The sequence below is a fragment of the Podarcis raffonei genome, chromosome 4, assembly GCF_027172205.1.
Source record: "Podarcis raffonei isolate rPodRaf1 chromosome 4, rPodRaf1.pri, whole genome shotgun sequence".
Classification (NCBI taxonomy): domain Eukaryota; kingdom Metazoa; phylum Chordata; class Lepidosauria; order Squamata; family Lacertidae; genus Podarcis; species Podarcis raffonei.
In genome coordinates this window covers 190785-217085 of record NC_070605.1, presented here as the reverse complement: position 1 = coordinate 217085, position 26301 = coordinate 190785, and the positions used below count along the sequence as shown (strand labels likewise).

The 26301-nt window shown below is 55.8% G+C and overlaps 1 protein-coding gene across 3 annotated transcripts; it reads right to left on the bottom strand.

Annotated features, from left to right (window-relative positions):
- Positions 1-147: 147 nt before the first annotated feature.
- Positions 148-26208, bottom strand: TRIM3 (tripartite motif containing 3). 3 transcript variants are annotated; one of them, XM_053384856.1, is made up of 13 exons: positions 26126-26208; positions 18662-18737; positions 15275-15462; positions 10969-11212; positions 9519-9670; positions 9238-9418; positions 7019-7742; positions 4932-5035; positions 4674-4841; positions 3944-4124; positions 2373-2443; positions 1118-1258; positions 148-683 (listed from the first exon to the last, which is right to left on the bottom strand). In XM_053384856.1, the coding sequence occupies exons 3-13, from the start codon at positions 15403-15405 to the stop codon at positions 531-533; spliced, it is 2250 nt and encodes a 749-aa protein (XP_053240831.1). In that variant the 5' UTR covers positions 15406-15462; positions 18662-18737; positions 26126-26208; the 3' UTR covers positions 148-530. The 3 variants fall into 3 exon arrangements, with proteins under 3 accessions (XP_053240831.1, XP_053240829.1, XP_053240830.1); XM_053384854.1 differs by lacking the exons at positions 18662-18737; positions 26126-26208 and adding an exon at positions 15891-16019; XM_053384855.1 differs by lacking the exons at positions 18662-18737; positions 26126-26208 and adding an exon at positions 15891-16018 and having other exon boundaries at positions 3956-4124.
- Between the last annotated feature and the right edge of the window lie 93 nt (positions 26209-26301).

Genomic DNA, 26301 nt, shown 5'->3' with positions numbered 1-26301 from the left:
ACCTGCCCGTCCGCCTGCCCAGAAGGCCGCAGCCTCTCCTCTCTCCCACCTGCAGCTGGGCTGGGGGGTGCTTGTCCCCTCCTGCAAAGAGCCAGATAAGTGGGGAGGGGGCTGCCTTGGAGATAAAGTGCAGAGAGAATCCAGGGGGAGGGGCGAGGGGGGCAGCTCTTGGGGTCCCAGACCCCCGGGATAGTTGGCGAAGGGGTGGCCAGAGCCTCTGAAGCCGGCAAGCAGCGGCTGCTTTGGTGCCACCAAGGGAGTTCTCCCCCACCCCCAAAAAGTAGTCCTTGGAGAAGCCAAGCGGGCGACGCTCCCTCCCCCCCCAAGGCCCCCGCCCTCAGTGCACCTATAGCTGCCTCGATAGCGATTGGCACCGTCACACTCAGCTGCCCGAGCCCCCGCCCAGCGCTGGGGGGCAGGCCCCCGTTGAGGGTCCAGCCCCCCACCCGAGCCCATCGTCCATAAGGCCAGCAGGTGGGCAGGAGGGGGAAGCCCCGCGCCCCCTCCCGGGCCCAGCCTGCCCCCCGGGGCTACTGCAGGTAGCGGTAGGCCTTGAAGCAGTGGTTGCCAGAGTCGGCCACAACCACGTGGCCGTCGGACGTCAGCGCCAAGCCCTGCGGCCCGTAGAGGGGGTCTGCCGTGGTGTTGATGTAGGACAGAAAGGAGCCTGCGCTGTCAAAGACCTGGAAGGAGAGCAGCGGGGGGTCAAGGAGGGGCCGGGGGGGGGAGAACCCCCCAAATGAGGTGGTCCATTTACCCAGGGAAGGGTCTTTTCAGTTTGCAAAGGGGGAAAATGCAGGGGTTTTAATTATGGATACTGGGGAGTGGGCTGCAAAGGGGGACATCCCCTTCCACCATCTCATCTCAGGATCATTTGACTGCCAGGTGGCTCAAAAAAGAGACTCCAGGCAAATCTTTAGGTAGCAGCTGAAGGCAAGAGAAGATGGTTGCAGAGCATGTGCAGAGCGCAGCCCCTGGACTTGGAGTGGGACTGCTTTGAGGTCAGAAGGTGAAGACCCCTGGGGCTCTGAGGTCTCTCTCCTTCAGAATCAATTCCACACCCACCCATGGGGCTGGCCCACCCCCCCCTCCTCTGCCCTTCACTGGCCCCCAGTACCTGGATCCGGCTGTTGCCCCAGTCGGCCACAATGATGTTCCCGTTGGAGTCCACGGCGACCCCTGTTGGGGCGTTGAACTGCCCGTTCCCCTCGCCGTGTGAGCCAAACTTGAAGAGGAACTCTCCGTCAGCACTGTACACCTGGGGGGGGGCAGGAACAGGGTTGGCCAAGTGCCCCTCCCCTTCTCTGCCCTCCCTGCCCCACTGTTCCTCTTGGGGTGTGCGATGGGAGGGGAAGGAGGGGCTGGCTTGCCTGCCCCAGACATTGGGCACTGAGTCCCCTCCTGCTGCCAAAGGGACAAACAGGATGGTGTGCAACACTGGTGTCAGAAGTGGGATGGCATGCTATACAGTGGACCCTCCGGATACAAACTTAATTTGTCCCAGGGGTCCGTACTTACCCTGAAAAGTCCGTATCCAGAGGCGCTGCTTCTCTGCAAGCGCGCAGCACAATAGAGCGCTTCTGCACATGCACATGCGGCGAAACCCGGAAGTGTACACTTCTGGGTTTGGCGCGTTCGCAACCCGAAATTATGTTACCCGAAGGTAACGTAACCTGAGGTACCACTGCAGTGCATTCTACACTGACTGGCAGCATCTCTCGGGTTGCAGGCAGGAGTTTCTCTGCAGCCGTAACAGGAGACGCTTTTGGGGACTGACTTTGGGAAGGACCCGCCCCCCCCCAGTAGAAAGAGGCTGAGGGGCCTGGTCTGCCCCAAACACTGGGCACTGGATTTTCCCTGCACCCAAAGGAACAAGGCTCTGTGGGGACCGGAAGAGTTTGCCCACTTTAGTAAGATGTTTGTGCCTCAAAGCCGAGGGTCCCTGTCTGGCCCCCTCAGTCCAGCCACTGTTTTATTTCGCTTCGCTGGGCCCCCAAATCCAAACCGACCAGGAAGTGCCTTTGATGCCTCACCTTAAAACCAGTTGGTTCCCTCCAAAGGTCAGGGGGAGCCCCTCTGGGGGAACTGAGAGGAAGATGCCTCAGTGCCCCACTGAGCCCCCAACCGCCAGGACCAGCCCAGGGCATTTTGCCACTTGAGGCAAAACAAACCAAAAATGGACAAAAGGGGCAAGAGAGGAGGAGGCCCTGGGATGCACAACCCCCTCCCAGCCCCACTGAGGGAAATGGGGGTGGGGGACGCTGGGCTTCAGTGCATTAGCAGAGGAGGCAGGCAGCCCCCTCCCCGCCTGCCAGGAATCCGCTCTGAAGGCCACGTGGGGTGGATCCCGCCGGGGATCTGCTCTCGCTCACCTTCACGGAGTGGTTGTGGAAGTCGGTCACCACGATCTCGTTCTTGTTGTTGACGGCGACGAAGTGCGGCCCTGAGGAGAGGAGAGGGAGAGGGAAGGAGACTTTGCTTGCCGCCCCCAGGAGGGGGCTGTGGGGGTCAGGGGTCAAGGGGGCAGCGCTGGGGGGTCAGAAGAAGACCCCACGGAGAGATGGGGCCCAATCCATGTGGCCACAAGGTGACAGGATTCCCAGTGGATCTCTCTCTCTCTCTCTCTCCGAAATCCCCCCCCCACTGAAAAGTGAGGCCTCAAGAGACAAGCCGTCTGTCAGGGATGCTGTAAGTTGCGATTCCTGCATTGAAGGGGCTGGACTAGATGAGCCCTGGGGATCCCTTCCACCTCTGCACTGCTATGATTCTATGACTTCCTCCACCTGCTTCTTTCTTGCACCTGAGAGCGTCTGGATCAGGACCAGGCCACGTGGGTTGGCCTGGGGAGACCTGATCCTTTCTCCTCACACTCCTTTAATGTGCCGTTTGCTGGAGAGGCAAATGCTCAGTTTTCAGCAATGACAGTCGGGTAGCCATACAACAGTCACAAGAGGGCGCCTTTATTTACAGGAAATGGGGGGAGAGATTTCTCTCCAAGGAAGGAAGGAATATACAGTGGTCCCTCGGTGCTCAAACAACCTGGAACCCAAACACTGCAAACCCGGAAGTAAGTGTTCTGGTTTGTAAAAAAATTCTTTGGAAGCCAAACGTGCTCAGTTTTGAGTGTTACGCTGAAGTCTGTCTACTTTTGCTATTTGTTTTGTGTTTTTGTGGCTCTTTTTTGTTTTGCTTTTGTGACTGTGTAGAACCAGTTCAGCTACTGATTGATTGATTGATTGATTGACTGATTGATTGTGTGACTGCAGTACATTGTTTATTGCTTTCATTAGATAGAGAAAATCATGTTAAATTGCTGTTTTAGGGGTTGTTTTTAAGAGCCTGGAACAGATTAGTCCATTTTGCATGACTTTCTATGGGAAAGCATGTCTTGGTTTTGGAACGCTCTGGTATTGAAATCGACTTCTGGGGCAGATCAAGTCTGAGAACTAAGGTGCCACTGTCCAAACCAGCCTTTCTGCATCGCAGTGGGTTGGACTGGAAGACCTTTGGAGGGCCCTTCCTGCTCTCCCATTCTGATTCTCTGGAGGTTTATAACAGAGGTTGGGCTTCCACCTGTCAGGCACTCCTAGGCTGCGCTTCCTGCATCACTGGGGGGGGGGGTCCCTTCCAACTCTTCCTTTCTGGGGGGGGGGCACAGGCAGAGGCATGTTAGTCACCACACCAGCCGCCAGAACAGTTAGTGACAGGGAAGACACTCCCCTGCCGGCCACGAGGAGCCCGAGGTCCGTGGCCAAGGAGCCAAGCCAGCGACAGAGCAGAGAAAACACGAAAGCCCCCTCCAGGGACGGCAAAGGGGTCCGGGCAGCCCTGGACCCCCGGCAGGCGGGCGGCAGAGAGCGCTCACCCGCTGGGCCCCCAGCCCGCTTGGCCCCGGCAGAAGCCCAAGGCATGCAGTAAGAACAGGGAACCTGGCGTGGATTACCGTCGAGGGTACCTGCAAACTGGCGCTCCGAGGTGCCGCGGCTGCCAAACTTGGTCACCAGCTTCCCGTTGGACTGGAAGATGAAGACGCAGCAGGCCTTGTTGTCCACCACAATGATGTGGCCGTTGCGGTCCACGGCCACCCCCTTTGGGCCCATCAGGCGGCCGGCTCCGATTTTGGTCTGGGGGGCGGCATCAGAGGGAGAAATAAACAGGGGGCCCAACACCCTCCCCATCCCCAGGGGGTGCCCATCAGGTCACGGAGGAGCCCACGTGGCAAGGGGACAGAACTGGGTGCCCCACATTCAACCCCCGCACCCGGGGTGGCATCTCCAGGGAACAAGGGAAGGTCCAGGAGAGACGCTGCCAGCCAGGGCAGCCATACTGAGCCGAGAGCCAGAGCTGGCCTAAGGCCCCAACTGTGACCCCCCCACACACATGGGGTCCAGATTTGGGGTTCAGCCTTCAGCTCTGGCCCGTCTCCCCCAATGCACAAACAGACTTTGGCCCTCCTGCCATATTCCCCATCGCGTCACCTGTCCCCCTTCCACCTGACTCCTACCTGGGCAGGTGTGCAGCAGCTCCCTCCTTAGGACCCGGTGGGGATGTTGGGTTAGTGTAACCACCAGGTCTTCAACGGGACCCCAAGCCCACCCTGAATGTCCTGGATCCACTGAGGGGGCCCCCAGGTGGAGGGAGCAGAAATTCCCCCCTGCCGCCTCCTCCCTTACCTTGAACTTGCCCTCGGGGGAGAAGATGCTGACCCAGCGATTGTCGTAGTCGGCAATGATGATGTCCCCGTTGAGGTCCACGGTGACCCCAGTGGGGCGCTGCAGCTGGCCTGGGGAGCGGCCCCGCACCCCAAAGCGCAGGCGGAACTGGCCCTCGTTGGAGAAGACCTGCGCCAGGCGGGAGAGAGAAAGGGGGCGTGAGGGGCAGCCCCATCGCTTCCCCCGAGCGAGCCTTGGAGGGGGCGGGGGGCTCCCTACCTGCACACACTGGTTATTGCTGTCGGCCACCACGATGCGCCCGCTGCTGGAGGTGGAGATGCCCTGCAGGTTGGTGAACTCTCCCTTCTCCCGACCGCGACTCCCTGCAGCCAGAGGGGGGGCACAGGGGTGAAAAGCAGCCCCACATCTCACGCAGCACCCCACACCACCCCCACTCGGCCCAGGAGCTCTCCCCACCCCATAAGAATGAAGGAATGGGGAAGATCCGGAAGAAAACAAATCGGGTTCATGTGCGCAGCTGGTTGGAATGTGAATATGGCATTTACCATTTTCCATTTTTCCATGCCAAATATGGCATTTACCATTTACCATTTTCAGCACTACAACTCCCATGATCCCTGGCCTGCTTGGGCCAATGGGAGTTGGAGTCCTAGCACCTCTGGAGGTCCAGAGGTGCCTCACATCCACCATAGAAGCTGGTTGGGATGTTTTTATTTTGATTATATCTTTTGTATTTTATTTTATTTTATTTTATTAATTAGAAAAATTTCTCATTTAAAGAGCTGAGAATTTTTCATAAGGATCTTTTAAAGAATAAATAAATAAATTGCAAATTGTTGAGGAAACGCAGAGAATTGCATTTAAAGTTTGGAGAAACGAGAAAGTTACAGAAGCAACAGTGGCAGATTTGTCTGTCTCTAGTCATGAGCAAGTCCCAGTGCAATCAGCTTGTTTAGGAATGCATTCCTGCTATAATTCTGGGCTGAGCCAAGTGTTGGGCAGCCTCATTGCTGAGCTTCCTGGGAAAAGTTTGGGTTACAAATGGAATAGCTAGCAGCTAAATTTGAAGGAGGCCATTCTGAGCCACTGGGTTGCATCTAATGAAGTAAGACTAACCACGGAACAAGCGCCTCATGCCCTCTAATTTCAATAGGTCTACTCCAAGTAGAATTTAGTTGGAATAATATTGTTTTTGCCAAAATACAGACTACCTATAGCAGCAGTAGCCAAAATGGCATCCTCCTCCATATGTTGGACTCGCATTAGCCAAACTAGTTGAAGCCGATGGGAGTCCAAAAACCAGTGTCAGAAACTGAGATATGAAAGCCAGGAGCTAAATGGCACCTTCAGCCGAGGGGATGGGGATTTTTTATACTGTGAACTGCCCTGAGACCTCAGAGTACAGGTCGGTATATAAAACCAATAAATAAAATAAACAGAAGGTGCGCTCTGTCCTCTTGGTCACTTGGGGCTTCAAGACATGCTCTCCCCAGTTGGGCTCACCTGGAGTTTCCTTTGCACAGCTTCAGGCGCCAGGCAAAAACGTCTCTCCATAACCAGGCACTGGGCCAGTAAAGGCAAATTTGTGGCCTTGAAAATGGGTTTGGGGTTGTTGGTTTGTTTCCATTTCTTTGTGTTCTCATGCTGTATGTTTATGCCATGAACTGCCCTGCGATCTTTTATTTTCTGCCTTTTTTATATGCAGTGGACGCTCAGGTTGTGAACGCGATCTGTGCGGGAGGCATGTTCGCAACCTGCAGCGTCGCGTCTGCGCACATGTAGGTCGTGATTCGGCGCTTCTGCGCATGTGCAAAGTGCGATTTAGCACTTCTGCACATGCGCAGGCACTGGAACCTGGAAGTAACCCGTTCTGGTACTTCTGGGTTCGGCGCGGTGCACAACCGGAAATCGCGCAACCCGAGGCGTATGTAACCCGAGGTATGACTGTATAGATTCAGTAGCTGTTTTAATTTCCGCAGATTATAAAAAGATACTTTGTAAGGGGTTTCTATTTTTGCATCTCTTTGAACAGCAACAAGGTAATAAATAAATAAAATAAGAAGCTAAGAAGAGCCAGCATCCTGTTCTCCCGGTGGCAGACCAGTGGCCCACAATGGGAAACCGGGAACCAGGATCCGGGCCCAGGAGCAACACTCTTCCCTGCTGCGCTTTTCAGAGTCTGGGATTCTGGAGCACTGCTGCCTCCGACCTCGTGATTCGGGGCCAGGCAGCTGCTGGGCGCTGCACCCGGGGGGAAGACTGCTCCCCCCGCCACTCTAGGGCCCCCTTGGGGCCTCTCCCCATGCGCTGCCCCTCGCTGCCCGGCCAGCCCCCCAGCGACTGACCCACGCGGAAGATGAGTTCGTCCTCAATGGGGTTCTCCTTCTTCTTGCCGCTGCTGTACATGCTGGAGGGGCGGCGCACGGCCTTCTGGCGGATGTGGCCGCTGCTGGGGGACTTGACGCGGCGCTTGACGTCGTCCGGGGAGGGTGGCACGTCGGAGGCCTTGACGGCCTTGACGCGGAAGGGGCTCCCGCGGATGGGCTGCCCGTAGAGCCGGATGGAGAGCAGGTGGTCTCCCTCGTGGCGCGGCGTGTAGAGCAGCTCGTAGGTGCCGTTCTTGTTGTCCAGCACCTCGTGACTCAGGGCCGAGCCGTCGGGGGCGGTGGCCTCGGCCTGCAGGCAGGCGCTCCCGCTGCGCACCAGCTCCCCGTCCTTGTCTTTGGTGGTGACGGTCAGCGAGGCGGCCTGGCCCACCACGGCGTGGCGCAGGCCCTCCCCCGTGGCCACCGTCTTGTGAGCGATGGCGCTGGTGGTCAGCAGGACGCCCAGGTTGAGGATGGACTTGCGCACGCCCTCCGTCTCCACCACATAGTCCACCTGGGCGTTCTCGTGCGGCTGCTCGGGGAAGTCACGGCCGGCCAGCTCGCTCAGCCGCTCCGTCATCTGCTTCTTGACCAGCAGGACCTCCGTCTCGGAGCCGTGGTCCAGGGCCTGCTCCGTGAAGCTGCAGCTGCTCAGGATGTTCTCCTGGCCCTGCCGGAGCGTGTCCAGCTGCGCCTGCAGCACCTGAGAGGGGAGGAGGGAGGGATCAGAGAACAGCAGGCTGGGAGGGACCCCCAGGGGGCATCTAGTCCAGCCCCCAACAATGCAGGAACTGCAGCTCCAGAATCCCTGGACAGAGTGGCTTTTCGGGCAGCACAGCCAGCTCGGGGCCACACGGAGCCCAAAGTCCATCCCCGTCCCTGACAGAATCATACACTCACTCATTCATTCATTGAATTTATATACAGTGGTACCTTGGTTTAAGAACACCTTCGTTTATGAACAAATTGGATTAAGAACACTGCAAACCCAGAAGTAGGTGTTTTGGTTTGTGAACTTTGCCTTGGAATAAGAACATGTTCCGCTTCTTCTTGGGTGTGTTTCATTTGTAAATTGAGGCCCCCCCTGCCATGGGAAAGCGCGCCTTGGTTTATGAACAGACTTCCAGAACAGAAAAAGTTCATAAACCAAGGTACCACTGTATTGCCCTTTACCCGGAGGTCTCAGGGCGGTTCAAAAAAAAGATCACAATATATAAAATCAAAATAAACACAGTAATCCAATAACACCCCCCAAAAAAGAGCCACATTTTAAAGGGTATAGGATGTTGATTAGGGCAGCCAAAGGCCTGGTTAAAAAGGAACGTTTTTGCCTGGTGCCTAAATGTGTGTAATGAAGGCGCCAGGCGACCTTTCCTGGGGAGAGCATCCGCAGACAGGGAGCCACTGCAGAGAAGGCCCCGTTCTCCTGTTGCCACCCTCCGCACCTCGAGGAGGAGGCACACAAAGGCCATCTAGCCTCTCTTTAACCTACCCCACAATTTTGGGGATTACATGAGGAGGGAAGAACGATGGACCTGGAGCTCCTTGGAGGAAAAGGTGGGGCATGAACGCAGGAATCACAAATACACAATCACTGGCTTGGCAGGTTTGCTGCCCAAGAGGCAGACACAAACGCTGCCCGCCTTGCCGGGGGGCAAAGCACCTGCCCCAGTGTAGCCGAGAGAAAGCGCCCAGGGCAGTGCCTCCCACAGAATGATCTGCCCTTTCCCCAACCAGCCATGCGCTCTGAAGGTTTAAGAGCGAGGGAGGGGCTGGCCACTGGCCAGTTGGGGGCCCATGCCAAAGACGGGGAGGGGAAAGGCAGCCAGGGTGGGTGGGGCTGGACGTTGGCGCCCTAGAGACGCACTTCATTGTTCCAAAGGACAATTGTTTACAGAAGCCCGTATTTACGTTCTGCCTGAGCTCTCACAAAGAGCCACTTGTGGCCAAGTCACCAGGGCCCCGGGGGGAATCTCAGCCAGGCCTGGCCCCCAGAAGAAGCCAACTGGAGAAGAGGGCCTCTAGGCATGCGCAGAGAGCCACTGCCCCATCCCCATCCTCCAGGGATTTAAGACGGAGTCTCTGAAACAGCACATGGGAAGATTTCTGGGAAACGGAGGCTGCGTGAAGAGGCTCTTGCACACCCTCCTGAGCTCTGGCGCTCAGCGCAGGGCAGCATTGTCCCGGCCCAGGCTCACCTTCTGCTTGGCTCCACACAGGGCCTCCAGGTCCCGAACCAGCAGCCCCTTCCGCTGGTGCAGAGCCTTCTCCAGCTCGGCAAACGTGCTCCCGATCTCGGCCACGGCATCGTTCTTGCGCTCCACCAGCTGCTGGCTGATCTCGGAGACCAGCCCGATGGCCGTGGTCAACTGAGGCAGGCTGGGGTGAGGGAAAGGGGGGTCAGTCCAGCCCTTGCCTGCAAGTGCCCCCCTCCAGCTCCTCCTGGGCAGCGCCACCCCCACCCCACCCAGGGCGGTACCGGCTCTTGATGGCGTCTAGCTGCTGGCGCAGGGAGGCCTTGTGCTGCTCCACCACGTCCCGCAGGGGCACCGTCACGTGCTCCCGGTGCTCCCCCACCGTGCACTCGTGGCACATGGCCGTCTCGCACGACTCGCAGTAGTACTCCATCATCTGGCAGGGGGAGGGAGAGAGAGATGCAGAGGGCAGTGTTAGAAACTGGGATATAAAACCTGGATTTCAGTCGCTGCAACGGAATGCCCAGGCGCCCCACTGATCAGCTGATTTGCGAAGTGAGCGCTGCATGAATCAGTTTTTTAAAAAATTTGTTTTATTATGCAAAAAAACCCCATACATTTACGTCATTTGTTACAATAAATACAAAATTAACAAAAAGTAAACTCCTAAGTTCTGACAATAAATCTTCTTAAGCTACATCTAACTTCCCATCGTCTCCATACTTCATTTACTATTTACTAACTTATTGCATGAGCCTATCCATTCATTTTATAATAAGGTATTATTTCTCCTGTGTCCTTGTTTCTTACTTAGTACAGCTACAGATGTTATTCGAAGGGAGCGACCAAGTTCATACTGCAACAGCTATGCTTTAGATATGTTTTGAAAATTTCCCATTTTGCAATAAGTACTTGTTTTGAATTATCTTTCCTTATTTTGGTTAATTTGGTTAGCTCTGCATATTCAACTAATTTTTGTAGCCATTCTGACCTGGAAGAGATTTTATCACTTTTCCAAGTCGTCCCTATTAGGATTCTCACAGCAACAGTGGCTTATAGAAAAATTTCTCTTACATTCCTAGGAATGTCTGGTCCTGTAATTCTGAGTAGAAAAGCTTCTGGGTTTTTAAAAAAATGAAAGCCTAAACATTTTTTTTAAAGTTCTATATAAAGGGCGCTGCACAAATCAGTCGGCTCCCACCAAAGGATGTGTCTGTTTTGGTGCTCTACAAGCCAAGTGAACCGCGGGCAGATCAGAACAGAAGGAGCACCTTGAAGTGCTGCGCTGCCCCGCAGATTAGCTGATCCACAGAGCAGCATGGCATCAAAAGATGAGTTTCTTTGGGTGCCGTGCTGCCCCACAAGCCAGCTGACTGGTGTGGCATGGCAGCAGTGCCAGCCAGCCAGATGGAGATGGCAGTCGCCAACCCTGGCGAAAAGACATTGCCATCTCCTCGCAAAAGGCTGGTTACCTGTCGCAAAATGTGATGGGCACCCAGTTAGTTTTGGATGCAGTGAGGGGTCGGCCCATTCCCCCACCAACCCAAGAACAGGCCCCTCCCTCCTGACTCAGGGGGTGGAGCTCCGCAGAGGAGGAGGAGCCTCCGCTCGGCCAGCAGAGGGGTCCCAGGAGCTCCGCTCTGGTGAAGCGAGCCTGGAGGGGCCCAGCAGGCCAGGAAGGGGGAAGGGGCAGGGAGGCAGCGGGGTCCCCCGCCTCCACCCCCTGGGGCTCACCTTCCCCTCGTGGTTGGGGCAGGAGAGAGGCTTCCCGGGCACGGCGCTGACCGAGTCCAGCATGGCGGCGGCCGCGTCTTCGTGGCTGGCGCTGTCGGGCTGGCGCTGCAGCACCTCCATGAGGTTGGTGATGAAGAAGTTGTTCTGCAGGGCGGCCACCCCCTTCTCGGGCAGGATGGAGGTCTGGCGGCAGACGGGGCAGGAGAGGGTCAGGCTCTGGGGCGGGATATAGTTCTGGAGACACCTGGGGCAGAGCAGGCAAGACGAGACACGGGGGTCAGGGGGCCAGGCGCCCACTGCTGGGGGGGCAAGGAAGGCGGCGGAGGCAGAGATGAAGCGGGGGGGGGGGAGTGGCAAGCGGGGGGTGGAAGGGCAGAGGTGAGGGGGAGGGGAGACAGACACAGAGGTGAGATGGCCCCAGGTGGGGGTGGGTACAAAATGAGTGGGGCTGAGGAGCGACTGACCACTGCAGTCTGTGGGGCTGGGGGTCCCTCTCCAAGTCAGCCCTGTGCCCCTCTCCAGGGAGGCCAGCCTTGCCCTAGAAGCAGATATCTCTTTCCCCGGTCCCAGCATGGCCAGGGGCTGGACTTGATGACCCCTGGGGGTCCCCTTCCAACACTACAATTCTGCAACCAGGAAGCCGCCTGGGACTTAAGCTGCAGGGGGGGTCTGTTGGGGGGGCAGCTTTGCTCAAGGTCTCTCCCCACTGACTTCCAGGAGATCTTCAAGGCCAACTTGGGGTTTCCTCCCTGACCCTCCCAGCTTCTCCTTGCAAATCCCCCCCAGAGCCAGTCGCCCCCTGCCCCTCCCACCCCAAGCAGAGCCAGGCAGCTGCTCTTCGCCTGCAGCCCCCCACCCCACCCCAAGCAGCCTGGGGGTGGCACAGCACCGGCCCCCTTTCCTGGCTCCTCTCTCAGGTGGGAAGCCCCAGAAACACCTTCTCTCTCTCCAGACCCCTCCTGCCCCTTGGTTTACCCCCACACACACCTGAGCCACTGACTCCCCCCCAACCTGCCCCCCAGTGAGGCCACCCCTTGGGCAGGATGCAGGACCATCTGCAAGGTCACACGGAGTGACGCCCGGCAGAAGATCTGGGCACTCTCCGTCCCCACCCGGCAGCGGCTTCCCAGATCTGAGCACAATGCTGGAAGGGAGCCAGCCCCACGTTGGCTCAGGGCGGGCGAAGCCAACCTCTCCCCAGATAGGCCTGGCACACGCTCTGCCCCTCCAGCCGCAAGGGGTCATTCTCCTCCGTCCTCAGACACGTAGCCCACCCTCCCCGAAGGCTCAAGGGGCAGGAGACCCGGAGAGAGGGCACTGAATCCAGGGCCCACTGCAAATGGAAAGATCACAGGAATCAGCCCCCCTTGACCTCTGCCAGGGGAGTTGGCAACTGCCCCCCCCAAGAGCCTCCCCCCTGACCCTTCTGCCTGGCACGTCTGACACACTCAGCAAATTCAGGAAGCTCATCTCCCCATCCATCCCCCCAGGGCCCACCCCACCCCTGACTGTACCAGGGCACCACCCCCCCACCCTCAGCCTTGAGCCCCCAATCTGCCACTCTGCTCAGAGGGCGAACTCCAGGCCTCCTTGACCTGGGCTGGCATTTGGCTTCCTGGCCTATTTACAGACTACAAATATAGCGTCTGGCCTGTCCCTGGCCTGGCTTGCAAAGGAGGTGAAGAGGGTGGCAGGCGACAGACTGTGAATGTGTAAAGAGGCAGAGGCAGAACCGGCAGAGCTGACTCTCCCCTGCTTCACTCCCCCCCCCCCAAGGACAACCAAGCCCAGCAAGGCTGCTGCCCCCTCTAGAAACCCCTGCAAGGAAGGGGGCCCAGTGCCAAGGTGGCCACTCTGCCAGGGCCAAACTGGGCATAGCTGCCAGTCTAATGGCCAGCGCCAGGCTAGAGGAGCTTGCAGCCCAGAGACTTCTGGCTCTGTAGCCGTTTCCCAAGGCCAGGAACCTGTGCATGACCCAGGACTGTTTTGCCAGGGGGTGTGGCGCCATGAGCCCCTCCCTGCCCTTCCTTTGTTCCCACTGAGAAAGGTCCCTGAGTCAGCAGCAGAGCTCTGGGCCCGATCCTCTGTGGTGCCAGATTAGGGCGTGTCCTTCAGAGTCTGCAGGAAACTGCTCACAAGCTACTAGAGCAGCTTCCTCAACCTCAGCCCTCCAGATGTTTCTGGCCTACAACTCCCATGATCCCTAGCTAGCAGGACCAGTGGTCAGGGATGGTGGGAATTGTAGTGGAGCCCAGAGTGGTCCTGGCATGGAGGGGGTTTTAAGAGGGTCCCCACTGCACCCCCCACAGCATCACTGATAGCGTACTGCCCTGGTGCCCCAGCTCAGAAGTCCCAGGTGTGAGCCCTGCCGTGATGCAGCAGCAGAAAAGGCCAAGACCATTGTTCCAAGGGCTCCAAGAGCCACTCAGGCAAATCCCAGCAGAGGGTCCAGCATTATCTGCAACTGGATAATTATAATTATAATAATTTATTATTTATACCCTGCCCATCTGGCTGGGTTTCTCCAGCCACTCTGGGCAGCTTCCAACAAAATATTAAAAATACAATAAAAATGCCAACTCAGCAGAGGGAGGGGCCAGAAGCAGCGAGGAAGGATCCTGCAAGTATGCCACTATATTGCAGCCATGTGGTATATGCTGATACATGAAGAGTGTAGGCCTTTAAGTTAGGATTTGCTAATGTAATACCTTTCAGTAAAAAGCTAATTTTTTATAAAAAAGAGAAAGGAGGCGCTTCCTGGCCTCTGTCCTTCCCCAGGGCAAAACAGAAAGGTGTCTGTCAGGCTGCGCTGCAATTGAGAGGCTGGTCCCCAGAAACAACATGCTCCAGGACAGACCCAGAAAACGACAGCCCCCCCCCTTCCTGTCCCTTGCAGTCCCCGGCTGAAGGCGCTCCACGGGGCCCTTGTGGCCGGCAGCCCATCCTGGCCGGGGACCCAAAGTCCCTCTTGCAAGGCTGGACCTGATCCCAGGACACCTCACAGAGTTCCTCAGGAGCAGCAGCCACACGGCAGGCACCCAGATGGGATCTGCATCTGTCCCACCACTGCTCAAAATGCCTGGGGCACATCCCTCCCCCCCCCACCTCATCTCCCCATGTGACAGATGCCGCCACTGCCCTCCTTCCTTCGCCCCACATAAGGCCAGCAGGAAGAAGGATCAAGGGGCGCAAGTCTGACATGGGCATCTTCCAAAGCCCGGGGCTGGAGGGACATCCCAGGACACTCTGCAAATGAGCTTATGAAGCTCCTTCAAGGCTGCGAGATGAAACTGCTGAGTTGCCAGATATCCGAAAGCTGAATGACTGTGTAGCCCATTATATATGCTAAGTGGCTTCCCAATGCCAGAATGTCTGCATTATCAACACCTGTTTATGAAGTGCCACTGTTAACCATGAAACTGCCGCTCCCCGGAGCTTTCTGTGTTTCAGTTCCCTCTGATCTCACTTTTCTCAGTTCCCCACAGCCAAAACCAATCATCAGTGCACCAGGAAGTCAGGATAAGGCTCCACACATCTGACTGCAGTCCATGACAGCTTGTGCCACGATCAATGTGCCAATCTTTCAGGTGCCACAAGATGCCTGGTGTTGCTTCTGCTGTAACCAACCAGCCTGGCTGCCCCGCCAGAAACTTCTCTTTCAATTGCACCCAACATTCTTTAGCTGACACATTGTTTTAAGAAAAGGCATTTGGACCACCGTCAACCACTTAAAATACATTCACCATTTCTGAAATTTATAAAAAGGCCTTGAGAACCTAAGAAATGCCCTGCATCTGGATCAGGCCCAGGGGAGTCCTGCCTCCAGTTGGGGGGGGGGCAAATAGATGCCAGGGCACAGGAGCCTCTGCCTGGTCTCCAAGAGAGGAGGCAGAAGGCAAGACAAAGGCTGCGGTGCAAAGAGCCAAAGCCACTTCTGTCCAGGATTAAAGCCTTGCAACACAACTCCTGATGCCAAAGCGCACAACGCTTCTAGTCCTCAGGAGGGATGGGAGGGGCTCCGCAAGAGGCTCCCTGCTCCCAGGAGGGAGGGAGGGAATCTCGACCCAGCCGGTGCCTCGTCCACCCACACCCAAGGGAAACAGAGTCCCAAAGTCGTCCCCCCCAGATCCCCCCCCCAATAAAAGCAGCCTTCCCGACGCCTGCCGGGCTCAGCCGAGGAAGCCGCATCACTGCAGTCTCCGCAGGGAGCTCGATCCGGAGGCGCCGCGACGGCAGCAGCAACAGCAGCCGAGCTGGGGGCGCCCCCTCCGGGCCAGGCGGCGGCGGCGAGGGGGGCGTCTCTCACCTTTCGCAGAAGGTGTGCAGGCAGGGGAGCACCTTGGGGTTGTGGTAGCGGTCCAGGCAGATGCTGCACACTAGGAACTGCTTGTCGATCTGCCGCACCACCGGGCTAGAGCTGGACTCCCGCTTCGCCATGGCGACGGCCGGGGGGGCGCCCCACTGGCACCCTCCTCCTCCTTCTTTGCGGATGGCCTGCCAAGGAGGGACAGGCAAGGGGTGACCCCCGACGGTCACAGGCGCGCACCCGACACCCCTAGAAACCCGGGGTGCAGGAAGGAGGGCGGGGTCCCCCCAATTTCCCTCCCCTGCAGGGCCGGGGACTCCCAGGACACCCCCTCCCCACAAATCGGCTAGGACCGGCAGCCCCCCTCCTCATCCGAGCTGCAGCTCAGCCCCGGATCCTGGGGAGGCGGAGGAGGGTCCCACCCCCAAACAGCAGCCACGCTGGCGGAAGCGCCGGCCAAGCCCAGGAGATGCCGCGGGAGGGGAGGGGGGGCGGCAGCATCCCCACCTGGCCCGCCGAGCCCCCTCCCCCGCTGCCCAGCCCGCCCCTCCGAGGGCCCAGGCCGGAGCCCGGCCCGCCCCGGCCTCCCGCTCGGCCCGCCGCCGGGCGCGCTCACCCAGCTTCTGCGGGCGACGGGGGCGCCCTCGGGGCCCGCCTCTCCGGAGCCCCCCGCCAGCCTTCCGGCCATGGCGCGGCGGCCCGGGGGACCTTCCGGGTCTGGCAGGAGGGACGGAGCGGCGGGCGGGCGGGCGGCGGCTCCTCCCCTTCCCCTGGAAGGGCGGCCCGGCCAGGCAGCGGTGTGCCAGAGGAGGAGGAGGAGGAGGGCGCTCGCCCAGCCCGCCCCCTCCCTCCCCGGCAGGCTGGGCCGGGGCCAAAGGGCGGGGGTGGGGAGGGGGCTGCAGAGGCATCCGCCCCGCCCCCTTCCGCAGGGGCCTGCCTGGCACCCCCCCCCTCGAGGCGCCCGCCCCCTCGGGGCTCGGTGCCAGGCGCCCTCCTCCCATGCCAGCCCGGGGAGGGGCGCCCCCAGGCCCGCGTCCAAGCCCCATCACTCACCGGGCGGGGGCTCCGGCGGCGGGGGCGCTCAGCGGGAGGTGCCGGCCGCCTCCTGCGCCCCCATCACCCGGGGATGTCGGCGGGGCGAGGCCCGGGATGCTGCACCCGCTGGCGGCGGCGGCGGCGGCAGCTCCCGATCCGGCTGGGCTGGGCTGGCTCAGCGCATCCCCTCGGCGGCCGGAGCGTACCACTGCCAGCGCCGGGGGTGGCCGGGCGAGAGCGGCGCTTTCTCGCTGGCCGCCGGAGCCCCGCGGAGCCCCCGCTGCCTGCTGGCCTCCAGCCCCTCCGCCTCGGCTCTGGCCGGCGCCAGCCCCCGGCCCCGGGAGCAAGGGGGTGCCCCGCCTCCGCCCCCCTTCCCGGCGCGCCAATGGTCGCGCCCGCCGCGCCGAGCCCGCTTCCCAGCTGCGGCGGCTCCTCCGCAGTGCCCGAGCGCGGGGAAGCGGGGCCGGTGGCGGGGTGGGGGGCGTCGAGTCCGCCCCCCAAGCCCCGGCGGGCGAGGCCAGGCAGCGGGCGGCGAGGGAAGGGCCCTGCCCGCGAGGGGGAGGCCAAGAGGGAGCGATGGTGGTTGTCATGGGAACTGCATCTCGGTACCCGCGGAGGATGCTGCAGGGGAGTGGCAGGAGGGGGAGGGGGCTTCTTCGCACCAGGAAGGGGCCTCGTGTCCCGCCCCCCCCCCGCGCATCCTTTAGGAAGGTCAACCCCGCGGGGAGCCACCCCTTGGAGCTCAGGGCCGCAGGGGCCCCTAGGAAGGGCCCGATGCAGACTGCGCCCTCCCTCTTTAAAGCCTCCAGATGCCCAGGAAGTCTACCAGATCGCGGGCTCCTGAATCCAGTCTTCTTTTCTCTTTCCTGAATCTGCTCCCCGTCAAATGAGAGGGTGACTCTGAGTTCCAGTCCACGTCAGGAGAGCCAGGCTGCTGGATCAGACCAGATGCCTCTCTGGCCCCACATCCTGTGCCCCACACTTGCTAAGCAGGTGCTCCCATGAAGCCACAAATAGGTCATGAGCACAAGAGCGCCCTCGCCCCATATCCTCCGCGGAGGTGATATGAGGAGGGAGACACTTGGCTGCTGATAGGATCTTAAAGAGCATTTTAGAACACCAGGAGAGCCGGATGCACAACAAAACTCTCCCCCGTGAATCTGTGCTTTGCTGAAGCCGTCCAGGATGGCAGCCATCACAGCCTCTTGTGGAAGGGAGTTCCACAGTTCAACCATGTGCTGCATGAATAAATACTTCTGAGCTTCATTTGATTCCCATAAGTATTTGGAGGGAAGGAGAGAACCGTTTCTCTGTTCACTTTCTCCAGGCCTCACATAATTTTAGAAGCATCCACCATGTTGTGGCTTCCTCGCCTTTCAGCTAAACTAAAAAGTTCCAAAGTCGCTGGACTCCCTGGATCATTTTGGGGGTCCTTTTCTGAACCTTTTCCAAAAAAACGCTCCCAGTTCAGACCCAATGAGCATATATGCAAAATTAAGGTCTTTTGCCTCAACAGACACCACTTTACACGTATTCACATGGAAACGCATTGGCCATTTCCCCTCCCATTCACTCAGTTTGGAGCCTCCTTTTGGAGCTCTTTTTGTTTCAACCACTCTGAACAATTTGGGTGCCATCAGCAAACTTGGCCCCCACTGCTCACTCCTGCCTCTCCAGCATTTATGAACAAGCTAAAAAACTCAAGTCCCAATCCTGATCCTTGGGGTCAGGGGTGCCACCTCGCTCTCGGGATTGTGGGCCCCAGCAGCAACTCTTCCTCCCCTCTCTGCAACCCTTTTCTGCGGGGCGGGGCAGAGAGACTGTCTGCCTCTGAGCCCCACTCCCCTGAAAAGGCTGCTTTGCTGGCTGGCTGCATAGGACGGAGCTGAACTGCTTCTCTCCCTGCCAGATGGGCGGGGTATAAATATTATTATTATTATTATTATTATTATTATTATTATTATTATTTACTTTGTGGGTGCCTGGCTCCCACAATTATATTATAGTGGGAGCCCCTCTTCTCTGGGTCTGGAGTGAGCCAGCCTGGTGGGTGGCAGGGGCCTCATCGCAGCCTCTCAAAAGGCCTCCCTCCTGCTCAAGGGGCATCAGTAGGGCAGGGGTGACCCAGGAAGGGCAGGGCCAGGCTGCACCCTCTCTCAGCCACACTCAATCATTGGGGCAGCAATACTCACCCACTGGATCAAGCTCATGCCCAGCCCCCTAGGCCAAGACACCCCCCCTGCCCCTACCCCCTTTCTGGACACTCAGAGGCCTGGCTGCTGCAGCCGTTTCCCTTCCCTGGGAGTGCCCCCCTCCGCCAATATCCTCTGCCCCACTTCCCCACGGCCTTACCGTGCCATGGCAGGATCATGTCCTCACTGCATCAAGGCTCCCATGGCTTCTGCCCCACAGCCATGGGGCTGGGCACCTGAAAGGCAGCAAAGGGGGGAGGAGGCTGTAGCATCACTCAGTGGATAAAAGCAGGGGGAAGAGGGAGGGGCCCCCAAAAAAACCCCTATCAGAGCCAGGCCTCCAGTCATCCAGCATCTCCTGGCACCCAGAAGAAAAAAATCAAATAAAGTCTGGCAGGGAGAAGGGAGATTCCCAAAGGGAGGTGGGCGGGCAGGTGCCTGGGTGCAAACTCCTTCTTGGGGTGGAGTTCTAATAAAAATAAAATAAATAAAATAAAATAAAAATTTATTGCTTATACCCCGCACCATCTGGCCGGCCCTCCCCAGCCACTCTGGGCGGCTTCCAACAGAATATTAAAAACACAAGAAAACATCAAACATTAAAAACTTCCCTAAGCAGGGCTGCCTTCAGATGTCTTCTAAAAGTCAGATAGTTGTTTATTTCCTTGACATCTGGTAGGAGGGTGTTCCACAGGGCGGGTGCCACCACCAAGAAGGCCCTCTGCCTGGTTCCCTGTAACCTCACTTCTCACAATGAGGGAACCGCCAGAAGGCCCTTGGAGCTGGACCTCAGTTTCCAGGCTGAACAGTGGGGGTGGAGACGGTCCTTCAGGTATACTGGGCCAAGGCTGTTAATGCTTTCAAGCCCCCCCCCAACTCTCCATGGCCATGCTTTAGTTGAGATTCCTGCATTGCAGACTAGATGACCCTTGACTTCCGGGGTCGGCGCCATCAGTAATGGCAGATTCCCCCTAACTCTGAGGGATTTAGCTCTGTGGAAATTGGGTCTTGCCGCTACGGCGAAGTGGGGACCCCTCTAAAAACCACAGGCGGGTGAAGCCTGTGACTGTGGGACTCGGCGGGCACCTTCAGCGCCCCCCCCCAATTTGCAAGGGAACCCGATTACGGGCTCCGGAGTGAACGGGGTGAGCGGCGCGGTGCTGAGAGCCAACTGCTTCTTCCGTGGAGCGAAGCCGCACAGCTGTTACCGGAGAGCGCTGACTTTTTTCCTGTGACAATTCGGCTATCAAAACAACTACCCGTGAGTAGGTTAAATTTAAGGATCTGAAAATAAGGGAAACAAAGGTCTAATTTGGCACCGAAGCGGGAAGGCTTAAACAGGAAGTCCGCCTTCCGTTTCTTGTAAACAGATTAAAGCAAAGAACTTCTGAGCTAAGACCTGGAAAATCGACTGAAAAGGACTAGAATCCCAACATCAATACAAGAGATCTCCCTCCCTTGGTTGCAGGAGAGGGGGGTGAAGGGAGAAGTATATTTTCCTGCAAAAAGAGAGGAAAGGAAATAAAAGTCCACCGCTTAATGCCTGGGAACGGGCTGTCAATGGACAATAAGATTGCCACATCGTGAAACGCGCTGCTTATGGACAATGTAACTTTTTGACAGCTAACTCTGCAAGAGAGATACATTGTTTCTGACTGGTCTCTCCTCATTTTAAGGTAACTGAAAACTAACTGAAATTGAAACTTGCTTATTTTGCTAAATGGGAGTTATTTTTGCTAAAGAGTTATTTTAATGCAACAAGTATTGACTGTTACTGTGTTCCCCTAGAGGAAGTTTGAAATTGTTACAACTGGCCAGGGGAATTTTCCACTTCAAAACAAACTCTGGCCGTGGGATCGACCTTGAGATTCAGATAAAGTGTTATGGCAAATGAAAAAGATAAAATAGACTTGCTTCAAGAAAAAACAACAAGGTCTGGTAAATCGTGGCAGCAGCGAAGAGCATCAGCATCTGGCCCTTCTGCACCACCAGGGGCAGCATCTGTTCAACTTAAGTCAAAAGGAATGGCATCTGAAGATGTTTTAGCTTTGGCATTAGGCAAAATCAATGAATCTTTGGAAAAATTAAGTAAACAAGTAGCTGAAGCATCAACTAAAATTGATCAAAACACTACAAGCATTAATAATTTGGGACAGAAGGTGAATACTAATACAGAAACTATTGAGAAATTGCTACAGGAATCTACTTTGACCCGAAAGACAGCTGAAGAAGCAAAGGAAAAAGCAGTTGCCGTAGAGGAGAAGATACCACCGATATGTAGGCAACTTGAGGACCATAGAGCCTGAGCCTGACCAGAGAGCCAGTGTGGTGTAGTGGTTAAGAGCGGTAGTCTCGTAATCTGGGGAACCGGGTTCGCGTCTCCGCTCCTCCACATGCAGCTGCTGGGTGACCTTGGGCCAGTCACACTTCTCTGAAGTCTCTCAGCCCCACTCACCTCACAGAGTGTTTGTTGTGGGGGAGGAAGGGAAAGGAGAATGTTAGCCGCTTTGAGACTCCTGAAGGGGAGTGAAAGGCGGGATATCAAATCCAAACTCTTCTTCTTCTTCTTCATAGGTCGATGTTGTCTATGATTGAATTGAAGGAAAAACAAACAAATTTGAGGATCAGGGCCGTACCTGAACTTGAGAAAGACAACCTAAGTGACTTTCTTATGCAGGAATTTGCAGACTTTTGGAACCTAGATTCAGAGAATCAAGATTTTAAGATAGTAAGTGCTTTTAGGCTTGGAAGGGGGGGGGGAGAAAAGGGTGAGAGACTGTTTGATCACCCTCCGAACAAAAGAGGAGAGAGACAAAATCTTGAGTCTGCATTTTCAGAAGACCTTGGAAATACATCAATCAAGAGTGGAGATATTTAAAGACATTCCGAAATACCTTCTGGATCTTAGGTCCAACTACGGAGATCTGGTTGCCCTGCTGAGAAGCAATAGAATTGTTTTCAGGTGGGAATTTCCCCAAGGCCTATCCTTTAGCTTTAAAGGAAGAAAGATAAAAATAAGATCAGTGGACGATAAAGAAAGATTTTTGAAAGATCACGGAGAAGACCTGCAGAAAGAATCTGGAGAAGAGCCAAGAGCACTAAAACCAGGAATACTAGACATAGCAACACTACCCTTTGGATTGGACAACTCAGAGAAAGTGATACCACCGACAGAACAAGAACAATTACTGGGTGCAGTTGGAGGAAAAGCAAAGTAACTACATCATGGCTCTGCAACTATTAAGTTGGAACATTAATGGTTTTAACTCCCCGCAGAAAAGGAAAAAAGTCTTTCATTTATTAAAAAAGGAACAATTGGACTTGATTTGTTTACAGGAAACACATGTGATAAGGCTACACAGAAAAGTATTGATCAATAAAAGATTGGGTCAAGAGTTTATCTCATCGGACAAGGTTAAAAAAAGAGGAGTAGTGATTTATGCAAAAGAGAGCCTATCACCGAAATTTATCTTCAAAGATGATCAAGGAAGATTTGTGGCAATTGAAATTCAAACACAAGGAGAGAAATTTTTGATAGTAGGAGTTTATGCACCAAATGAGGGGAAATCTGAATTCTTAAAAAAGTTGCATAAGACCTTGTTGGACTATCTGGACTACAATATCATCATGATGGGAGATATGAATGGAGTGGTATCTACAAATATGGAAAAGGCACAGAGACAGGTAGTTACCAAGGACGGCAGACTACCAAAAACCTTCTTTGAGATGACTGACAATATGGAGTTGAACAAGTTAAAAACTAAGGTTCTAGAGAAAAATCTAACACCGATTGAGAAAGAGAGGTTTCAGAAGGAGACAGGTTTAACATTGGCTAAGAAAGTGAAATACCTGGGGGTTAATATGACCGCTAAGAACTTAAATTTATTTAAAGACAACTATGAAAAATGTTGGTCAGAAGTGAAAAAGGATCTAGAAATATGGTCAAACTTGAAGCTTTCCTTGCTAGGCCGTATTGCTGCTATAAAGATGAATGTATTGCCAAGAATGTTGTTTTTGTTCCAATCATTGCAAATTTTGGACAAAATGGACTGTTTCAAGAAGTGGCAGAGAGATATTTCTAGATTTGTCTGGCAGGGCAAGAAGCCCAGAATAAAATTTAAAATATTAACCGATGCAAAGGAAAGAGGTGGATTTGCCCTGCCAGACCTTAAACTTTATTATGAATCAGCAGCATTTTGCTGGCTGAAAGAATGGCTGCTTCTTAGGAACACAGACATTTTGGATTTAGAAGGTTTCAATAATGTTTTTGGGTGGCATGCATATTTGTGGTATGATAAGGTCAAAGCACATAAAGCATTTAAAAACCATATTGTCAGGAAAGCATTGTTTAATGTTTGGATAAGATATAAAGACTTATTTGAAAATAAAACCCCAAGGTGGTTGTCACCGATGGAAGTGAAGGCTCAGAAAAAGCTCAATATGAAGGCCAAATGGCCGAAATATTGGGAGATTTTGGAACAAGACGGAGATAAATTGAAACTGCAGAGTTTTGAGAAACTAAAAGATAAAGTGCGAGATTGGCTTCATTATTATCAAATAAGGGAGGCCTACAACCTAGACAAGAAAATTGGCTTCCAGGTGGAAAAATCAAAATTGGAAACAGAACTGTTAGATCCCAAAACTAAGATACTATCAAGAATGTATAACTTGCTGTTGAAATGGAATACTCAGGATGAAACGGTGAAATCTGCTATGATAAAATGGGCACAAGATGTCGGACATAATATTATGTTGGCTGACTGGGAACAGTTGTCGACCACAGGTATGAAATTTACGGCATGTAATGCCTTAAGAGAGAATATTATGAAAATGATATACAGGTGGTACATGACACCAGTCAAGCTTGCAAAAATATACCATTTGCCCGATAACAAATGTTGGAAATGTAAAGAAAAGGAAGGTACATTCTTTCACCTCTGGTGGACGTGCCCAAAGATTAAGGCTTTCTGGGAGATGATATATAATGAAATGAAAAAGGTATTTAAATATACCTTCCTGAAGAAACCAGAGGCCTTTCTCCTGGGCATGGTCGGCCAATTGGTGTTAAAGAAGGATAGAACTTTTTTCATGTACGCAACAACAGCAGCAAGAATACTCATCCCGAAGTATTGGAAGACACAAGATTTACCCACCCTGGAAGAATGGCAGATGAAGGTTATGGACTATATGGAACTGGCGGAAATGACTGGCAGAATCCGAGACCAGGGAGAAGAGTTGGTGGAAGAAGATTGGAAGAAATTTAAAGACTACTTAGACAAATACTGCAAAATTAAGGAATGTTAGATTGATGTCAGAGTGAAGTTAAGTGGTTTTGGCAGCAATGTTATAAAGGAGTATGTAAAAATGGATTGTTATTAGGTGAAAATGTAAAGTTATAACACATTTAGGTAAAGGGTCAAGATAAAAACAAGGAGGGAAAGGGTTTGCTGAACTAACTAATCGAACTGGAATACAAAAAAGGGAGGTGTGAGGAGGTCAGGGAAACAAGCAAATGAAATATATGACATGAAAAGATTGATTTGTTTTTAACTGCTCTTTATTTATTTTTCTGTACTTTGTATTTCTTTGTATTTTTGTATTTTTTTCTCTTTTTTCCCTTTTTCTATTTTGTAACTTTTTCTTTGTAACCTTTTTTTGAAACTTTAATAAATATCTATAAAATTAAAAAAAAGAACAGTGGGGGTGGAGACGGTCCTTCAGGTATACTGGGCCAAGGCTGTTAATGCTTTCAAGCCCCACCCCCCTTCTCCATGGCCATGCTTTAGTTGAGATTCCTGCATTGCAGACTAGATGGCCCTTGGGGGTCTCTTCCAGCTGTACAGCAGCAGCAGCAGCTCAGAGACCGCTCTGGATGCAGACCCGCTGCCTTGGGAGTCTAGCCCTCAGGACCAGCCCTTGGCCGCCTTTCCCGGCTCTGAGCGAGTGGTCTGCAGCTGCCGGCGCTCCTTCTCTCAGCTCAGCCGGAGCCACGCAGCTGCTCAGAGGCAGGCGGTGCTGCTGCTGCCGGTGACGGCATGGATGTCCGCTCCTTTCCGCTGGCGCTCAGCCCTCGGAGGCCAGCCAGAAAAGACGCCGCCCCGCCTGGCTTGGCGGCCTCCCTTCCTTACCCGACGGCTCCCGAGGCCGTTTGGCCCAGTCCGTGGCTCCACGGCCCGCCGGCCAGGCAGCGAGCACCCCGCGAAACAGGGTCGGCTTGGGGCGGGGAGCGTGGCTTGGCAGTTGAGCTGTCAAGAACTGGGGGTGTGGGGTGTGGTGTGTGACCTAGGCGCAAACGGAACCCCCGACAGGCGCCGCTGAGAGGCGTCTGGAGAGCAATCTGAGCCAGGACTCGGTCCCGTGGGGCGAGGGGAGGCGCTCGTGGGTCCAGCGACGGGCCAAGGCAGCCCTTGGTCGGGCGTGAAGGCAGCCGAGTCTGCTGGCGCGCCACAGCGGAGGTGGGAGGCGAAGAAGGCGCAATAGAAGTTTTAGGAGATTCCTGCTGCGTCGCAGCGGGCTGGACGGCATGACCCTCCGAATACAATGCTATGATTCTATGAGATGCTCTGTTTGGTCACCCATACAGCAACAAACTTGCGAGGTGGGCCGATTTCAAGCGCCCCGCCCTGCAGCCGTGGGGGGCCCCGGCACCTCCCCCCTCGCACGGGCTCATCCAGGCTGGACGAGGGGTCCGGCGGCAAGAGGGACCCCCGTCGAGGGAGAGGGGCCTCTCCCCGCAGGCCGCTTCCTCCTCTGGCCCGCCCGCTCGCCTGCCAACCAAGGGAGGAGCCGCGCGCAGCCTCTCCGCCCCCCACGATCCTCCGGTTCCCGGGCCAAGCGGCCCCCAGGCGGGGCAGAAGGAAGCAGGAATGCGGCCCGGCTGGTCCAGCTCCCTTTCCCGGCCGCCGCCCCCTCTTTCATCTGGGTTGTTGTTGTGCTCGGGAGTCGGGACAGAAAGTCGTTCTCCCTCCGCCCGCCAAGAAGCGCGCAGCTCCGAAGACAGGAGCTCCACCGCATCCCCCGCCCCCCACCCCGGATACCCCGGGCCTCCTTGGGCGCCCCCTTCTGCCATAAGAACACGAGGAGAGCCTGCCGGGCCAGGCCAGTGGCCCGCCTCGTCCCGCATCCTCACAGGGGCCAAATACTCCCAAAAACCTAGGGATCGAGACAGACTGCCTCTGGGGCTGGAGGTTCCCTAAGAACCTCGGAAGAGCCCGTCTAGTCCAGCCCCCTGGCTGCCAGTGGCCAACCGGGTGCCCCCGGGGGAGGCTGCCAAGCAGGACCCGAGCGCAAGAGCGTCTCTCTCCGCCTGCTCTGCCCTGCATTGCTGCTGCCTCGGACGGGAGACAGAGCAGAGCCATCCTGCCAGCAGCCTTCCCAAGCCCTCTCCGCCTCCATGAATTTGCCTCACCCAAATTGGGACCCACCACCGCCTCCTGCGGGAGGGAGTTCCGCGGTTTCACTCGGCGCTACCCCCGCCTCCACCCCTGCAGAAGCCTCCCGTCGGGTCGCTCCCCTAGCAGCGGCTCCGGGCTCTCGACGAGGCTGCCAGCGCCGCGGTCCTCCTCGCCTCCGGAGCCCGAAAGACCTCCCGGCGCCTCTAGAAGCCACGCAGGGAACTGCTCACCTGTGCAGGTTCCGGGCAGAAATGCCGCTCGTCCTCCGCCGCCGCGTCCTGCGGAGCCCGCGGCGTCCGGCCCCAAAGAGAGCGACCCGGGAACAGCCCCCGCCGTCGGGGAGACGCCGCTCGCTCCGCTTTACTCGGCGCATGAAAGGCAGAGCGGGGCGCTGAGGGCAGGCGAC

Excerpts from the sequence above, each read along its gene's own strand:
- TRIM3 (XM_053384854.1), bottom strand. The coding sequence starts at position 15,962 with ATGGCCGGAAGGCTGGCGGGGGGCTCCGGAGAGGCGGGCCCCGAGGGC. Across the intron at positions 9,419-9,518 it reads CTAGACGCCATCAAGAGCCG|CCTGCCTCAGTTGACCACGG; the intron begins GTACCGCCCTGG and ends CCCTCACCCCAG. Across the intron at positions 4,125-4,673 it reads CCCCCGAGGGCAAGTTCAAG|ACCAAAATCGGAGCCGGCCG; the intron begins GTAAGGGAGGAG and ends GCCGCCCCCCAG.